The 19,512-nt window shown below is 39.9% G+C and overlaps 1 protein-coding gene across 1 annotated transcript in view; it reads right to left on the bottom strand.

The window, feature by feature from the left end:
• Nucleotides 1-19,512, bottom strand: part of NPAS3 (neuronal PAS domain protein 3) — an 861,155-nt gene that overhangs the window by 230,976 nt on the left and 610,667 nt on the right. The window contains exon 4 of the mRNA XM_047864546.1: nt 12,295-12,384. Coding sequence (XP_047720502.1) covers nt 12,295-12,384 — 90 coding nt within the window. The remainder of the gene's footprint in view (nt 1-12,294; nt 12,385-19,512) is intronic.

Below are 19,512 nucleotides of genomic sequence, written 5' to 3'. Positions count from 1 at the left end.
AATGTAATAAATATGAATTGACCATGTTTAAGTGTCTAGAGTCAATAAAATCAGTACTTATTCGCAAAAATGAAATACCCTTGTTAAGAAGAAAGTCAGTCTGTCCTTTGAATTAGTCCAGGATAAAAGGGTAACGGCGAGGTATCTGGGAGAACTACAGTTATTGACATCACTGACCTATAAACATATTCCCTTCAGCGTGATATACAGCACTTCAGTACCCTTGTTTTTCTATAATTGCTATTACCAGAGCTTTTCAATTTCAAGTGCTCAAACGAGAGCAATTCATATTTCAGATAATCTGCCAACGAGGAAAACTAATTTCAAAATATTTGATCATAAAAGTTGTCCTCAGCTTCTACAGAGATAATTTAGTCAAATAATATCAGATAATCTGAGAGCAGTCTTAGCAGGAAATTGCCCCATCTAAGCAGCCTCCATTTGCACTTATATAAATGTACTGAAAGTGTAGGAGACTTTGACAGCCTGCCATATGTGATTTCATTCCATAGCCTACCTACTTTACCATCAAAAGTTATATCCTTTGAAGCATTGCCAGAATTACTTTACCCCAGTAGATATGCTAGATGTGCCCTTTAAAAGCCATATCATTTCTTTTCTACTCTGACTAGTTCAGGGTAGCATCTGCTCAACTAAATTCCTTTGAAGGTTAAAAATAAAATAGCCTACTTCTTCCAGGCTCCCCTCCTCCACCCCTACCCTAGTGCTTAGGAGAAAACGTCCAGTGTTGAATGAATTTCAGAGAGCACAGGTTTTAAAGAAGGAGCCTGAGAAATCACCCCCCTCATTTCACACTTAAGAAAAATTAAGATCCAGGCTTCTGGAAGGTCCCTTGCCTGATTAGCAGCAGAGGCAAGACCAGAACCAGGTCTCCTGGATCTCAGTCCGGAGCGCTATCTCCTATTTCTCCAAAGACAAAAGGATCAAGCCAGAAACTGACACCAGAAACACCACCAATGGATGTGGTGTTTTAATTTTCTAAACAGAAAATGAATGCTTGGGATTTCATCTCCAGGAAAACATTTGCTTTTTAGAAATAGTCCTACTTGGCACTCTCTCTCCTCAGTGCTGCTGACAGTTGCAGTCAGTTATTACACTGTTGTGACTTGGAAGCTGATGCCCCCAAACAGATCAAAATTAGGAGCATCGTGATTCAGGATTGTCTATTTCCCCCTCAGCTTGCTAATCTATGCTTCTTTTATAATTATTTTAAAAGGCACTATCTGATTTCCTGAGCACCGCCCCAGGTGTTCTCAGTGATAATGAATGGATAAACATATCATCCAGTGTCACAGAGCAGTTGTGACATTTTAGAAATATCTTCAGTTCAACTCTTCTAATTTCAATGTATGTTACACCCAAGGTTGCAGGCCTGTGTTTTTACTAAAGAGCTGAATGAGTCCCAGTAATTGCATGATTTACTTGTCTGCTCAAGTGAAAAGGTTTTGAAATGTGGTGAAATGGCGCAGTCGTTTCCTGGTCTTTGCAAACCCTGCAATGTCAATTTTAATTAATGAACTGGAAAAATTATGTTTTTTTTTTTTTTACTTTTTTCCTTTCTTATTTATTTATTTATTTATTTATTTATTTATTTATTTATTTCAGGGAATTGGTTCCCAGTCTCACCTCTTATTTTCCTGTAATTTGCATCTTCTGTCCTGAGGGATGTGCAGACTTTTGTCATTCCCACAGATATGCAGACAGGACATCACAAGCATGCTAAGCCTCTGCAGCACAGCAGCTCAAAGTGATCCTGGCCAACTAGAGTACACAGTCTGATCATGTTTCCCTCGTCAGAACCAGGGGGTTGCAAATAACAGCCCTATTACACTGGGACACTCAGGTTGAGGAGATCCCCATACTTAACTAGGAATGGTGAGCCCTGCTTGCTCCTCAGAAGTTGTCTGCCAGAATAACATCATTTCCACATAGTCGCTGCTGATTGATCTTAAAGTGAAATGCCTCCGAACGCTTTAATTTTTGCGCCTGTTTCCTCTACCCCCTTCCTTTTGATTTCATCAAGGAGTAATGATTCTCTGCACAGATATTTAAAAGCAAGAAAGAAACTCACCACTTACAGGAACGTTTCACAACACAAATAATTTTTGTCTTGTCATTTCACAATTTTGCTAGCCTCGACATTTCTTAAAAGAAAGCAAGCCAGCACAGTTCAGGGGAAAGAACCAGATCCTAGCTAATGCGACCATTCCTGTTTTCTGGAAACATTTCTCTGCACTTCTCAGATATATAGACAAGTACTTTTGCGCAAATGTTTTTTAAGCTCTCCAAAGTATCAAGTTCAACAATTAGGGACTTTGATGAACCAGATCTAAGCATCTAATAAAGTACGGTAGGAACAAACACCTGAAAGTCCAGAGAGACTACAGAGTAATAATAAAACTCAGAGGTTCACGTACTTCATGTATGTGTTTATGCTCCTTAAAGCCTTAGCTCTTTCCTAATCGAGAGGCAATCTTCTATTGTTTCCTTGGTGAAGCATTACTAAAAGGGATTGCCTGTGGTTCTAAAGCAAGGCTCCTATCGGGGAGAGAGGCCAGAAGGGAGGAGGCTGCTTGATACAAAGCTTGCTTCTCCAAAACGCAGAAGAAAACACTAAATGGAATGCATGGTTCTTTACCTGAATTCAAATCCTGCAATACTGATACACTTCTGAGATCTACAAAATGTCACACCTGGTACAAAGGTATTTTTCTGTTGCCTCTGCAAAAGGCCATAACTTGCCCTGAAAAAAATCCTATCCCAAATCACTTTTTTTTTTCCTTCCCAAGAAAAAGTTCCTTCTGCATACGTTCTCTTGCTCTTGGAAAGTTTGCGTAGTTATTGAAAGTAGTAGATATAATCTGCCGGCATATGTCAATTTAACAGCATCAGAGGAAGTTTTTGCGTATTCCTGAATGTGGTAAATTTGCTGTTGTAGGAGGCTGAAAGGGGAGGAGACACCCAAAGGAAAACCTGGTTTGTTGTTTTAGTGAATCATTTTGGAAATTATTTCCATCAGTAGACAAAAATGCAGTAGGCATAAAAGCCAAATCAGAAAGAAAGCAACTTACACATTCATATATGTATATAGGCGTGCACATCAAAGGATGCTCTAAATCACTGAAACAATTGTTCTCGGTCTCTTTAAAAATGACCACTTAGGAAAGAGATTGCATCTTGGACAGTCATCCAAAGGGGACTGAGGAACAACAAGGATAAAAGCCACAGGGCATTTGTTGTCTAAAACTGGCATCGATTCTCAGGTTATCAGCCTAGTTCTAGAACTTATGCAAAAACCTAAAGTCAATTTCCTTATTATATTCCTACTGAAATTATCACTGAAATTGTCGCCATGTTACTCCTGTCATGAAAACCATGTCTTCTTATGTAAGAGCGAAAACCCAATATAGATTGAATGTGTGCATGTAGAAATGAAATTTGGATTTCACATGAATTTAACGATTCTATGACCTCCTTCCCCAGAGGTCAAGTTATTTCTTATTCTTCATATGAGCACTGTGCCTTCCCTCTTCACTCTCACAGGGGCCAGGCTAAGTGAGCGAGGATAGCTGGTGTAGGTGCAGAGGTATTGTTTTGCATATATTGCCTATATAAGCACCACGTCATAGACAGAAATTATCTTTACTTTCCAACTTTGCATAATAAAATAAGCCATTAAATTAATACCATATAGAAAATACTGCTTGTCAGGCAAAGAAATGTACATTGCTTTCCAGAAAACCGGGGATATTACATTGCCAACGCCTGCATGAATAATACATGGGTTAATTCAGAAAAAACACCATTTCATTATTTAAAAATGAATAAATTACAGACTTAGAATGATGACTAAATTTTCTTCTCCATCTTACTTTTTTGCTCAGTGCTCTACTTTAAAAGCAAAAATGAAACTACCATTTTATCCACACAAATAAAACAAGCTAGCCCCTCAAAAAGTATTTTTTTTTCCCCTGGCTTTGTATTTCCCAATCCCATAAAATGAAGACACTTCATTTTCTTTTTTTCTCCGGATCATATTAACTGCAGAAATTAAGAAGCCACGTAAAAGGTCTTCAGATTATACATCTGAAAATGGTGAGCCTACGTTTTATTGTCTTGTGATGCTGTGATACAGTCTGACTAGAAAAGCCCCCATTGCAGACAGGACTTCCTGTGTTTTAGTCTCAGTGCCTGGTGAAATATGTTCAAAGGAATAAATAAGAAGACTATAATTCTCATGTATGATGATGCGGATTTCCTTCATTTTCTCTCAGAGATTTTGGTTTACTCAGATGGCGTGTTAAAAATCGGTCCCATTTGGGGACTGATGAATGCCTGGGAGAGAGAAAGAAATGCACCAGCAATAAGAAATTAATTTTGAGTTAAAATAAGTAAAACATCGCCGCGCAGTGCATTTAGGCTGAGCATAAAGTGACAGCCAGCAGATTATTCTACCGATTTCTAATGCTGGAAATTCGGATGGCATTTACTAGCATAACCTTTCAACTCTGAGCACATCAATAGAGGCCGACAGTGGCTTGAAATATGATTCCTTGCAGATAGCATATCCTCATTCATCTGACTGTGCTCCTCTGTGCTCCACTGCACAAACAGCGTCTCACCCACTTCTGAGAGGACACTAATAAAAAAGGCATCAATTTTCAGCTCTAGTACTACTGTGATCTCTTTATATGTTCGACATCCAACATTAAATTAAAATGCTGTTATAAATCCTACTTTCTGAATCTGGAATGAGTGTTGGGTTTTTGTCGCATGAGACTGCAGCAAATCTTGTCAAAAGCAAGGAAGCACGTCTTGTTCACTCAGAATTAATGCTGTGGATGAAAGAAGGAGGTAAAAGGGGTTGAATATGGTGAACTGAGGGTGTCAAAGCCAGTGGGGACTGTGGCTTGAGGGTGCCAAACCAGGCAGGGTATATGCTGCTTTCAAGAAGTGGCTAATCAAGAATTGTAATTACCAACGACAAGCCGTGTGGCAGGAAGATTACTGATAAACAGACAGGCGCGCACACACACACACATGCACGCACATCAACAGAAAAATTTTAAGCATAAAAAATTGTCAATTACTCCTCTCCAGCAGAAAAAAAAAAAAACATTTTCTGAACACCGGTGGTCCTGAGGAAGCCTCACGGGTTACATCAGCTCTTTGCAACAGAGGCTCTCACTGGGACACGAGGCCCAATGGCACTGGGTCACTCGTGATCCGGGCCTCGTGTCAGTATTACATAATTTTAAAGTTACAGGAGAAACACCTCGCATCCCTGGAGGGTGAGGAAACAACATTATTAAAAACTGAAGGGTATGGATTAAAACAGGTTCAGAAGCTTTCTTTGTCAAACCTGGAGGGGAGGAAACGAAACGAAAGGAAACAAAACAAAACAAAACAAAACAAAACCCTCGCAAGTACAAGGAGGAAAGAAACAGGCTAGCTTTTGACATTTTGCTAAAGATGGGATGGTACGATAGGGGAACATTAGGGAATCTTTCTACTCTTTCTGATAACAAGATCCCTGCTCATATAAATTATCACCTAGAACTCTGTGACCTAAAAGGTAATAAGGCCTTCAACAAAGATACAGGGTGCGGAGCTGCTGTGTTCTGCCCAGCTCATTCATAATTATGGATAAAATAAAGAGGCGTGTTTGCCTATTTGGGAGCAGGGGACGGGGGAGGAAAAGGGGGAAGAATGAGCAGTTCAATATCTGGATCGAACAGAGGAACTTTTTCCCCCAAGGATCCTGCAGGGAGGAACCTTGACATGCACAAAGTCAGAACGTAGACAAAGTTGCCCTGGTGAGAACGATAAGGTCACCCGTGGGATTGCTGAGATTATCTCTGTCAAGCACTCGGACAGCATGCAGTCAAATGATGCATCATGCAGTCATTTTCGGGGGGGAAAAATCAATTTCTTCACCAGGTCGCTATTTGCTTTTCAAAGTGCCCTTGTAGGCCTTCACCACCAAGCATTTATCAATTTAAATGTTGTAAATTGATAATGTGCCACTGTGCCTTGTACTGTTTCTGAATTATTTTGATACTTATATTTTCTCAATAGTCTCTAAACCCTCAGAGCTTCCTCATTCAAAAGGGCATTTTTCTTTGTTACACCAAGAAGTGATGAACTTTTTATGATTAGTACAGGAGAAAAATGCAGACTTGCTGGGGGGAAAAAAAACATACAAGCTGCGGAAAATTACACATTTTTCTTTTTCTTTTTTTTTTTTTTTTTTTCAAGTTAAGGTACGTCTACTAGCAAGATTTTTAAGACAGGGGCCACAACGCAATATTTGGCGGGCTACGTATACTCATTTATTCAAGGAGTTATCTCAGTGTTGCCTAAATTTAGAACGCCAACCGAAAAAATGCTACCACATAGCCCCCTTATTAAAAGCCCTGTGCTGTGTTGAACTAATACCTTTTTTTTTGGTCTTTAGATCCAGATACCTATGTGATGATGCCAAACAAGAGTAGTAACTTGTAAGGAAAGCTAATGTCTACTTTATTCCCCCCCCCCCAAAGCAATATATATATATATATCTTTTACAAGCATGGAAATGAGGATATTAACCACATACTAACCTCAACTCGATTTGCATTGAAAAAAGGTAGAACGGAAGAGTTGAGGGTGCACTTTCCAAAAGCAAAAGAAAGACATGGCAGTTGCAACGCGTCTTTAACCTCCAGTGATTTATTGGCCCTCGGCCAAGTTATCAGGGGAATCTAATTCTTCTTTATTATTCAAATAAACCACATTTGGCACCATGGTTCCCTTTCAGAATAGCTTCACAAATAGACTGAGCTCTGTCATTTATTTGACCTTGTACTTGTGTGCTGTCGCTGTAATTTTATTTGCCATTCCATATAACAAATGCAGAGAAACCTAAAATATGGAGATGAACAACAGGATGGGGAAAAGGAGTTTGTGATAAATATATCCGCGTGGCTTTAAAAAAAAAAAAGACTAAACGTAAAACAATCATTTCCCCCTTTTCACCCTCACCTCTATTAGCCCTTCTATCTTCGACCACCCTGCCCCTTTCTGCAAGCTGCCTTGGAACAAGCCAGTTTTGTAAGCTTGTCTGTGGCTCTCTTCTCTCTGGCTTATGACAGCAAGGAGGGATCTTCCACCAGGATGGGGATGTGATGAGGAGAAGTGACTCAGGCAAGCTGGGCACTGGAGGCAGGTGGGGTTGGGGGGTGGGATTAGGAGGCATCTCAAGAGAGTGATTAGCTGGTTGTAGGGTATTTTCTAATGATATCACGGGGTAAAAAATCTGTTCATCTCCCAGTGTGTTCTAGATCCCACTTTATTTTAAATAAGACTCTATGCTAAATTGAAAACATTTTGCTGGCACGGGTGTGCATCAGAATCATCATCTCTCACCCCACTTTCAAAGAAAAATGTTCTTAAAAAATGTAAGTCCATTTTTATCCTCTGGTTAACTGGGACCCATGTCCTCTGCCCCTGGCAACTATAATGTTAAAGTTCTCATCAGTATTGAAGAGTAAATGCAGGATTTGCGTTTGGGTGAGGGAAAGCTGATTTATAAAAGCACATAAAACATCAAATTAGTCAATGCTATTGTAAGACCTGGATATCAGAAAATCACTCTCAAAATGATCTCTGGCACACCACCTGAGGGGGTGGGAAGAGTCCTCTGTCTGCTCATGAAATTTGAAATATGTTTGTTCATGTTTGTTATATGATCTACACAGCCTTGCTCTGGATGTGAACTCCAATGGAAGCAAATCAACATGTCCTAATCCACATATTAGCCGCCATGGAGATCGTACTTGAGATTTATTCTTATACTGCAGTCCCAGAAAAACTTTGCTTTCCATAAAAAAGTGATGTTTCCTTATTTTTTGATGAATGGCTGTATTTCCTTTTTTTTGCTTTGGTTACCAGGAAGCTCACAGATAAATTTGAAGCTTTATCAGATCACTTATAACCCTCTTAGAGACTCTATTGTGTGCTCCTACTATGTGGTAACAAATGACTTACTTTTGCCTTTTCTTTTTCCTTATACCTTAGCTCTGTTTAGCCATTGTCTTTTTTTTTTTATTATATACATTTATATAAGCTATTTTCTTTGTGGAAAGAGGAGTACATAAGCCAACAAATGAACATTTCTCCAAGTTTTAGGTCCTATATCAAACAAGCATTTTTTAAAATTTATCGAATTAAGTCTCTTTTGGATCCATTGACAATTAAGCCCCAGGCATACCGGAAGAAATGTCATAAAATCAGGCTATGTATTATTATTACATTTTCAGTGTTAGGGAATACACTTTGTTTTCTTTCTTCATTTTCACTTATGCCTATTCCATTATACCTATGGATTAGAGCTGTCTTTAGCAGCTCTGAAGGCTATCTGCCAGGTATAAGAAGGCATTTAAATCCCATGCAAACCAAACTCATTAATGATATTTGGGGCTCTTTTTTTTTTAAGATAGGGCTTCATGGTGAGTAACTAGGAATCATCTTTATCTAGGGAAGTAAGTCAACAGTGCATGTTTCTTTTTATTTTATTTAATTTTTTTTAAAGTTTATTTATTCCGAGATGGAGAAACAGCATGAGATGCAGAGGGACAGAAAGAGAGGGAGAGAGAGAATATCAAGCAGGTTCTGCAATGACCGTGCAAAGCTTGATGCAGGGCTCAAACTCACGAACTGTGAGATCATGACCTGAGCCTAGATCAAGAGTCAGACACTTAACTGACTGAGCCACCCAGGCACCTCTCTTTCTTTTTTAATGTTTATTTACTTATTTTGAGAGAGAGAGAAAGCAAGCATGGAGGGGAGCAGAGAGAGAGGAAGAGAGAGAATCCCTAGCAGGCTTGAACTCACGAATGGTGAGATCATGACCTGAGCCAAAATAAAGAGTTGGATGCTTAACTCACTGAACCACCCTGGCACTCCAACAGTGCATATTTCTACAACCTGAAAGCACACCTTGAATGTTGATTTAAATACATATCTCTGGCAGAGTCAAAAGGGCTGCTGAATTGGTCTGAACATCATCACGGATCCCTTCATTCCTGCCATCATGATAACATGAAAGGACTTTACAGAGAATAACTGCCACACGTACACGCTGGAAACCAGGAGCTATTCCACTCAACAGAGTATAGAGGAAAAATCCACTCTGATTGTCTCTATATTCATGCTATACAACAGAGCTCAGGACAAGTCTCTCTACTTAATTTTCTCATGAGTCAAAATAAAATCTTAATTCTTTCTTGGACATAAGCCACTTTAAAGACACCATATTTATTTACATGTTGAAGGAATATAAAACTGAGGAAGGGGTATTTTGAGAGCTACAAATGTAGGCGTAACTATGCTCTAACGAACTGGCATGCTCACAATATTCCTTAACAGTTTGACTGGGTACATCTTTGGTGATACAGCCATACATTGCCTTTATTTAATGAAACTATTTAAAAAGAAACGGAGGGGCCATAATTTCACAGACTCCTTATCTCTGTCTAGAATTTCACGGGATAACTTCTGAGCCAAAGTTGTAGGTTACAAATAGCACATTTGGTTAGCATTCAATTATGGGCGTGTTTGTGTGTGTCTAGGTGTGTGTGCGCTCATGTGTAAAAAATTAAGTATTTACTTAACCGAATAACTGTGAGTACATTGTGCATCGTATGTCCCCCATGAGTACCCCGTGACCCGGCAACTTCAAGAAGTCACTGAAGAAAGTTGGAAAGGGTTAAGTCTCAAGTACCCTATTGGGACTGAGAACACAACATTTACTGGGTTGGAAATTCCTTCCCAAAGTTGGAGAATTAATTTTTAAAAACAGGCCATGTTCTTAGCATATTATTTTCACATTAATCCAGAAGTGTTTTTAAACTTTAGTTTTCAATGTTAACACCTACATCGGCATTTGCAAACGTCACCTTCTTGTGATGGACCCTTCACCATTTCACTTGCACAGTGCCTCCAACTGAAGACCTCTGTCTTGTACCTCATAGTCTCCACCATTGCTGGTGACAATGAACCCATCTACCACTGAGGGTACAGCACGTTGGGGCTGGCGTCTGCCCCTGGTTAAGTCAAGATGCTGACTTACTGACTACTGATCCACACTGTAAAACCCATCCCATAAAAGAAGCAGGGAATGACCGGACAGAACGTGCCACCTGCTGCAAAAACGTCTACACAGCTGCTTTACTCTGCAGAAACCTCAATTATTTGTTTCAGATTTTAAGAAAAGATTGACTTAATGTTACAGTAGAAAAGCAGTGAAATATACTGCTTTTAAGGAGAACCCAGCACAGGGTTAAAGCCAAATCTTTCTTGAACAGATGATATTTCAGATGGCCACACTATTCCAGATGCATCAATTTCCTTGAAAATCCAATCCATATATGTGCATATGCTGTGCTGGCAGGAGGACTGACTGAAATGGCCAAAACCCAAGAGCTAATATTCTTTTGGCCAGAATAATGCAATTATTATTTTCCTAGCTATCAGTCTAAGCATACAGAGCCATCTGTTATGCAAAGCAAACATACACATCTCAATTACAGAAAATGCAGTTGCCTTGACAGAATTTGGATTACACCACTAACCAGGGCTGTAAAATGTGTTTTGAGCTAGTATATAATGGATGCTTTTCAGGAGTTCCCTAATTAGCATTTACCTGCTTAAACTAATTATTCATCCTTCTTCTTCACTGGCTTATTAAACTTTGTTGGATACTGTGCATAAAACAGATGAATATGGGCATCGCAGAACAACAAACAGTGGTGTTTCCAGTCCTGTAAGATACTCACATCGTGGGCACACCCGTTTCAAAACTGAAGATTCTCAAAACTAGGTCCTAAACAGATTAAGATGAGGCTTAGAGTCTATTAAAGGCTATTACAAAACCAGAGATTTCAATAAGATGCAAGAATGCTAACAGTGAGTTAACAATAGCCCAGTTTCTATCATTTGGTTTGCTGAAACCCACATAAAATAGAATTACTCTATAAACTATAGCCAATAGCTTCGCGCGTTCTTCAAGGAAGAGTTAATGGACCCTTGCTTGGATTCTCAACAGTAAATAATCACATTTGGCAGCATCCCTCCCCCTCCTCCAAACCTCCTCAAATGCCAAATATCTTTCTTTATTATTTCCCAGTGTCTTTCTCAATTTAGCTATTACCCAGCAAACTCACTAACAGCCAAAATGTTCCAGCCGTGCTGGGTGCCTCCTTAGAGCAGTGCCAACTTGCGGAAGCAATGAGTCTGGGGTGGGTCTTGCTTAAGAGGAGAGAGACAAATCTTATCTCCATCTTTAGCTCCAAGGGGCAACTGAATGAGAAGTAGATTATCCAACTTGGCAGATCATCACATACACACAAAATCCCTCCCACCGAGGCTGTGTTTTCCTCATGCCAAATCACCAGATGAAAAGGGTCAAACTCAGCCAATCACCTGTATGGGCACAAGTATCCAGATGTTCGGCACTTTTACGAGAGGAAAAAAAAAACATCTGGATAATTAGTGGAATCGCCAACTTTTCTTCAGGGGATTTTGGCATTCCGTAGATGCAACCTATGTCCTGGAATCCAACGGAAGTAAAAATTTTGTGTTCCAGGGGAATATCAAGAACGGACATCTAGGATTTTGTCCCTTACCTCAGCTGCCTCCATCTTCTTTGTTTTCAACCTCTGACAGACACGTACGAGTAATTAAAGTGCACATAACGAAAGGCTATCTTATTTTATGAAATTGCCTTTCAGCGTTAGGAAGCATTTGCAAAGGCAGCAAAACAGATCCTTGCTGGGACCCTCCCTGCAACACATTTTAATGGTCTCTTTCAGCATTTCTTGACTCCAAATGACTCCTGTCATTGTGTCAGCTCCCAGGATAATGCAGGGTACTCCATAAACATCCAGTAATAGGACACAAGGGAAGCACTATTAGTGTGTCCCTCTCCTACCGGGCACAGAGGTTTCAAAGTTCAAAACAACTGAGGGAAGAAACTTCATTTGTTCTCAATAAATTAATAATGATCCTTGGGGGGGGGGGGGAGGGGGGAACTAAAGTTTTCGAGTACAAGTTTATTCCGAACGTTTCGAACTGACAGAATTTTCTCACCGACTTTGCAAGAAGAGTTAGGCAGAGCCATTAAAGAATACATGTGATAATTCACGCCAAACAGAATACCCCTTGAAGAAGGAAAAGCACAAGGCCGAAGGAGGCTTCACAATCTCTGTCAAGAATCTAAATTGTTTTACTTACTTGTGAGAGGCCTAGGTAGATGGAGACGGTTTCAGAAATGTACAAAAATTTTCCTTCTTGATTTAGTGCAAATACAAAGCCATCCAGGGACTGCAGGAAAAAATAAATATATAATTAAGTTAATAAACATATGCTGGAGGTTTAATGAATAGGGCATCTGATACAAAGCAACATACACTGAATTTAAAACCATGTTTTTCTTCCTGTTTAACCGAAGTCCTAAGATCTTCTACGAGGGCCCTGTACGTGAACAAACTAAAGGCCTAAATTAAGACCACAAGCTTTCCTTTATTTCAAGGACTTCTTTATGTCTCTGTCATTTTGACCAAGATACATCATATTCGTGTACAAAATCAGGTCGTGCTGATTTTATGAGCTGTTGCCTTTATTTTTATTTTTATTTTGTGGATTCAGTAGTTTAAGAGATTAAATCAGCCAGATTCTCCATTAAATAGCTGAACAGGAATGGAAACTGTAATGAAACAAGAGAAAAAAGGGTCCCTATATGAAGAACAAGTAAAATCACCACTAGAACTACTGTGGACATCAATAATTTGCTAATTAATAAAGGATTATGCCCTTCTCACTCTCAGCGCCTATTGTGGTAGAACAAATAGAAAAAGTCAATACATTATGGGTGAATGATTATAGGCTGAAACCTTACAAACTGTAATCCTTTTTTTTTTTTCAAAACTCTATATTCAAGTTTTATTGTGATAGACCTGGTTTCTATTACAACTCCTGAAATGGAAACAAAAGGAGGGGAGTGGGGAGAGAAGGATGCTCTACATCATCTGTAGCTTCTGGAACCTTCGCCCACTTTCCAAAGGGAGGTTGCATTGTCAGTGTGACGAGTGGTGTAAATCGTCATGGACTCCAACTGCGATCCAGCACTCAAACAGCGAACACATTTGTTTCAAATGCTTGCGATCAAAGTGCATTGTATACCTTCCGCCCCCCCCCCCCCTCCTTAGGTCTTTTGTTTCCCTTTATTTATCTCTAACCAGGTAGGCTGCGCAAGCGATGCTTGCACAGAAAAAGAAGTTTCCACGATTCGTGGTTTTTTACAAAGGCTGAGAATTGGGAAAGACAGGAAACCCACTCTGAGATCAAGGTATGTGGCAACACTAAATTAATGGCGTAATTTTGAAATAGAGAAAGGTGGAAGAAGAATATAAAATTCTGGTAGGGAAATGGATCATCTCATATCTCAGCAATAGTTTCAGTTTCCTAAAATACTGAACTCTTTGAGCTCCACATATCTATATGAAATACATATATATTTATATATGTATTAAATGTGTGTATGTCTATGTGAACGTGTGTGTGGGCGCGTGCGCACGCGTGTGTGTGTATGTGTGTGACATCTGGACTCCAGGATTCCTGATCCGTTTTCAGAGTCCCAATGGTCAGAGACCGTGAGTAGTGTCCAACCTCCTCCTCTGATTAGTTCTGAAAACATTTCAAAAGTCACATTACATGATTACAAATTACATGATAGGCAAACTTTTGGTCAGGATACTGTCCATTTATTAAGCAACATGTGCTAAGCAGTTTGCATGTATTATCTCTTTGAATTTTCACAAGTATCATTTGAGGTAATTATATTATTATCTACATTTTATACACAAGGAAATCGAGGCTTTGCGAAGGCAGGTGACATGTCTGCCCTAGTTAGTGATGGAGTTAGGATTTGAACTTTGACAGTTGGACTTAATAACAATGCTGCCCCCACTCACAACAAAGGTTATGTAGCTAATATGTGTAAGTCAATGGAAAGAAATGGTCACAGCGTTTGTGAAGTTGAACCACACTAAGATGCAGCTTATGACTTAAAAATCGTCACTTCATTTTGAAAGATTTGTTCAGATGACAGAATCCCACCGTTAGAAGATAGGTAGGAGGTAGGATGACAAGAGAGTCTACAAGTCACTTCCACTAGAGGTTACCTTGTCACCTTGCTCTGTAATATTTCTCCTGGAATCAGCTAAGGGACAGGGAACAAGATACTTAGTGGACTCCTTCCCTTTGACAAAACTGTCACGCCCTCCAGAGCCTCGTGAGATCCAACCTTTCAAGTTTGCAGTGTGGCACTGTGTAATCTTGCTTTGAACCAGTGCAAAGGGAAAGAAGTTTCCTTTGTGGAAATTTGGGAAAGATCTCATCAAAATATCTTTACCTCTCACAAGAGGTCTTCTGAGGATGACTCGTGAAGATTAGGATCCTCCCCCTTTAAGCCTCCCATGGAGAACAGGGCCTTGACAGGTTTTCCACTCAACCCAATGGCCATGCCCTGGCACACAGTTATAGAGAGTTGTGTGAACCCATCTTCTCAAACCTTAAAGCGCTGCTGTCAGAATAGAAAGACAGAGAGAGAGAGAGACGCAGGAGAACTTCTTATGCACACACATGACAGTTGCAAGGCTGACTGAGAGAAGAAAGGACTGATGGAACTAGCACAGAGACAACCTCCTGTTCTCTAAACCCTCATTGTACAGGTTGTAAAGCCGAGGCACAGAAAAGGTTAAGTGGCCGGACAAGATCATACAGTCATCCAGTGGCAAACCTAGCATTAAATCTGCTGCACGCCGATAGTGTGGTTAAAGTATTCATGACGTTGTATGGTCCTGGTTGGCTTATTCAAGTCCCAAGGAGACTGGGTTTCTCAACAGTGGGGTGATGTCTTATTCATCTTTATCTGGCCAACATCAAACAACTGCTCAGCCAAGACTTAGTAAACCCAGTTCACTTCCACGCTCAATGCTCTTTCCCTTAGATCACATATGCTAGAATGACTAAGAAAGATGGAAATTCTTTTCTTTTCTTTTTTAATTTTTTTAATGTTTATTTATTTTTGAGACAGAGAGAGACAGAGCATGAATGGGGGAGGGGCAGAGAGAGAGGGAGACACAGAATTGGAAGCAGGCTCCAGGCTCTGAGCCATCAGCCCAGAGCCCGACGTGGGGCTCGAACTCACGAACCGTGAGATCGTGACCTGAGCTGAAGTTGGACGCTCAACCAACTGAGCCACCCAGGCGCCCCGGAAATTATTTTCTGCAAGAGTCCTGTTTATGAAGCTATTAGAGTATTTGAAGATTCTGATGCCACAGATGTCTAACATAGTCTGTGATATCTTCTGACATTTGGAAAATCAGAGTTAGCCTAGATTCTTTTGCTGTTCTCCAAAACATCTAGTGCAGGTCATGTGCCATCCACAGACAACCTTTACTTTATTACTGAAAGGGATCGTGATTCTGTAACATTGGGTTCATATCTCATGCATTTACTAAAATAGTAGAGGGTTTTTGGGCACCCTAGCAAGGAAACAAAAATTCTGGAGGCTGAACATCTGATGCTATTAAGCAGCAGCGATCTAAGAACTGGCCAGTTTTGTTTGGCAAGGCAGAGGCTCCGACACATGTTCCAATTTCCTGGTGAGATTAAAATGAGTCTATGTCTACATGAAACAAAGCATCCAGTCAATTCAATTAAAAATAACAGCCAATTTGGTGTGGGAAGAACACAACTAGTTAGATTAGCTGTTTGTCATCAGAGAGGTAAACACACACACACACACACACACACACACACACACAAATTGGGTAGTTAGCCATCTTTTTTACCTTTGTATTTATCATGTCAGTCAGTTATAGCTATAGTGTGAGATGAAGGTCCAAAACTCAGGTTTGATTACCTTTCAAATAAGGAAATGGGACACGAAACCAGGTGTGTGGCAGACTGGCAAGGTGGCTCTTCGCACGGCCACTGCTTTCTGGTTCAGGGTCATCCCTGTTCACAGTTAGCTGTACTCTGCTGCTTAGGAAAGTTTTAAGAGTAGCATCAATACTGTTCTAAATGTGTTTGTCTCCGTTTTAATAGGTGACAGGAAGAAGGAAACATTCAGTTCATCTTGGGAGCCAAATGTGATTCATCTTAAAGTTCTGTGGAATTTGTCAAAATTTTGAATCAAGAAAGCTACTGCATTTCAAGCTTTTTCAATCACTGCAGGCTACTTTTTAATTTTTTTTTTTTTTAAACTGCCCACTGTTTTCAACAGGCGCCAATTAAGATTCTGAGGTCAAAGGGTTAATTACATCTTCTTACTCACTATGTAGAATTTTCTGATTATTAACTAAGGTTGGATTAAGATGAAAAAGAACCTACACAAATGTTAATGCTAGTCCCTCCTTGAGAAGATTTATTATAAAGCCGTGCTGAAATCTATCTGCTTCCCTCAAAGCAGATGGAGAACAAAATCTTAGAAGAAACAGTAAAACAGACATTTTAAAGGCATGTTAGTATCTGATTTATCAAGACAGTTTTCTTATTACTAAAACCAGTTCTTAGCCATCCTGACAGGGCTGATAGGAGATTTCCTTTGTCACATCCTGGTAAGTCTATGAGGTACACATGCAGGAGGGAAGCTTGGATACCGAAGTCAGGAGCTACAGCATCTCTGAATAATAATGCCTGTAATTATAATTTATATCCCCTGACATCAGTGTAACATATAAAGTAAAAGGCATGGTTTTTTAACCCCAAAAGCTGAGGGTCTCTAACAGTATTGTCAAATGATGAGGTTATTTCCTTACAGGGTATGAAACTAACCACAGCTTCATGATTGAAGGTATACTAATGTTTAATGCCTTGTGCTAAATGGATTTATATTTGTCAAAGTAGTTTTCTCTCTCTCTCTCTCTTTTTTTTTTGCATATTCCACAAGAGCCAAATCCCGCAGAGTGAAATCTTACCACCTTGCCCTTATAGGGGTAATTCTCATGTGTATAACTACTCTGAGATCAGTGGTTCTTTCTTCTACATTCCAACGCAGAAGAGAAAAAAAAAATCACCCCAAACTCTTTTCCTATGACCTCACTCCAGTTAGAGTGAAGAATTACCAGTAGGCTAGGTTATTTTAATGACAGATTATTTTAAACTAAGCCTTCACCATCTGTTCCACCCCCTAATTATGAATGCAAAAGGAACATATTTCACAATTACATCAGTAAAAAAGTAAGATACACGTGATTTAAATGCATGCATGTGCTCCACATCCAAAGCACCGTGCGTCTGTGATGTTCTTCTAATTCAGGCTTAGACTAGGCAGAAAATACCCATCCATGATAGAGTACAGTCTCTGACACACTCAACTTTCTCTCCGAACCCAGGGTTTTCCATTGTTATGGCATAATTCTGTTAGCGCAAGAACAGAACGTGTATTTCAGCACCATGCTTGCAAGCCATTAGGTAAGAGTATTTTATAACTATGAAAACATCTCTGCAGTTAATAAGGAGAGGCGGCATGAAATAACTCCTTCAGCTGTCTGAGCAGTGGGTTAGCATTGGAAACAGGGGAGTCTCGTCTGGAACCAAGCCTCCATCATCATGAAAGAAACTGAGTGAATAAGCCAAGCACAAAAAAGCAGCCTGGCCTGAAGAGTGAGGACAGGGCTTCAATACCTATCTTACCACTCTGTTTTGGCAGCAGATAAGAGAGTTAGAAAGACAAAAATGTTTCTTAAATTTTTTGGCCTTTGGATACAATAACACTTTGATAGAGCTCATTAAAATGCCATATTGCCCTCTGATTGCACTCAGGAGCTGAGGCTATACTGCTCACGCACACACATGTGGACTCCCGGCAATCTCAAGGAACCTGGGACGATGTCCAGAAGTGCCCACATGTATCTGTTTATGGGGAAGAAAACGTTTCCCAAATTTTGTCTTTGCAATCTGCGTTTTAACAATCAAGCACTGTGCAGAAACAAAAGCTTTATTTTTAGAAGTAGGAATCTAAGTCAAGTATATTTTCTCAAAGTGGATAAGCATGTATCAAAGGTCTGGGATTTGATTTAGCTCTCAGGAATCTTCTCGAGCCTTCTGGCTCCTGTGTCTCTTCCTTTGCCCCTTCCCCACTACCGTGAGTCAATAACATGAGGGGTACCATGGGTTCATATCATTATCATGTATCAAAAGCCACATGTTCCCCCAATCACAATACCAAGCTAGATTAATTTGGCCACACCTGATTATTTTCCCACTAAAGAGGAATTCCTTAACAATAAACCTTGGCGCCTCGAAACACCTCTCCTAAGAGTTTCCTAAAAGACATAAATCTAAACATCTTAGGTGAGAAAACAGTGCAGAGGCACAGACGGCCTCTCTTCAGTTCTTAGAGGAGAGTTACCAGAATAAAAGGAGAGATGTTGAGCTGGTGAAATGTTAAAACATGAAAAGAACAAAGACATCTGCTTTCTGAGCAAGGAGATCAGGTTTTGCTTCTGCTCATTAAAATTCCATTTTGTGGGAGCTGTGTATCAAAGTGCTGACCTTTTTTCTCCGGGATGCTAGTTCAAGCCTTACATCCAGCCTTGAGGGATGTAGATTTCTTGATTTAAATATCCAGCCAAACGGACAACAGGCTCTGGTATAAAGACAGGGTGTAGCATTTGGTGGAATCACACGTGTCTGTGTCTCTGAGCCACCAGGGGCAGCACGTGGATCCCACATCCTCTGTGGCTTGTCCAGGGAGACTGGGACTCCAGGAAGCATAAGTGACCGTGTGGTGCTCACAAGCTCTGATGCCTGAGGGAGAGGATTCCCACTAGTTATTCTAAGGCACAGATACTCACTGGAACATTAAAATGCCTTCTTTTTGTGTACATGGTGTATTAATTTACTGAAACAGAGGCTCTTCAGAATCCAGGAGCGAATTTCTTACTGTGCATCTTTCCCATTTAATTCAGAGTTCTCTTTCAAGTTAAAGAAAAAATTCCCATGCCAGCCGGAGTAATATAAACATTACATTGTGCCGGTTCTGAAAGGCCAAAAAATGTCACTGCTTTGCTTTGGGCACTCGTGGAGCTTGGTCACATACAGGGAGGGCTCTAGGTGTTTTTCAAGTTGTCTGCATTATACAAGGCAATAAAAAGAAGAGATACTAATTGTTTATTGGACATTCTATAGATCACAGATTACTGGAAAACAGAGAATGGATTCTATAATATGTATTGAACATACTATTATATATTACATATATTATATATCACGTATATACCATCATACTGTATTATAGAATGTCTTAAACGATGCCCAATTCACTCAAATATTCACCGGAGAGGAGGGGGAAATGAAGAAAAATAATATATGTTAGGCAAATTGCATAGACTAAATGTGAGCGAGGTATTATTTAATCCTACTTTACAGGTAAGGAAACTG

Source organism: Prionailurus viverrinus, chromosome B3, assembly GCF_022837055.1.
Source record: "Prionailurus viverrinus isolate Anna chromosome B3, UM_Priviv_1.0, whole genome shotgun sequence".
NCBI lineage: Eukaryota > Metazoa > Chordata > Mammalia > Carnivora > Felidae > Prionailurus > Prionailurus viverrinus.
Note: the sequence above shows the minus strand (reverse complement) of the source record. Positions and strands in the feature narration are given on the sequence as shown.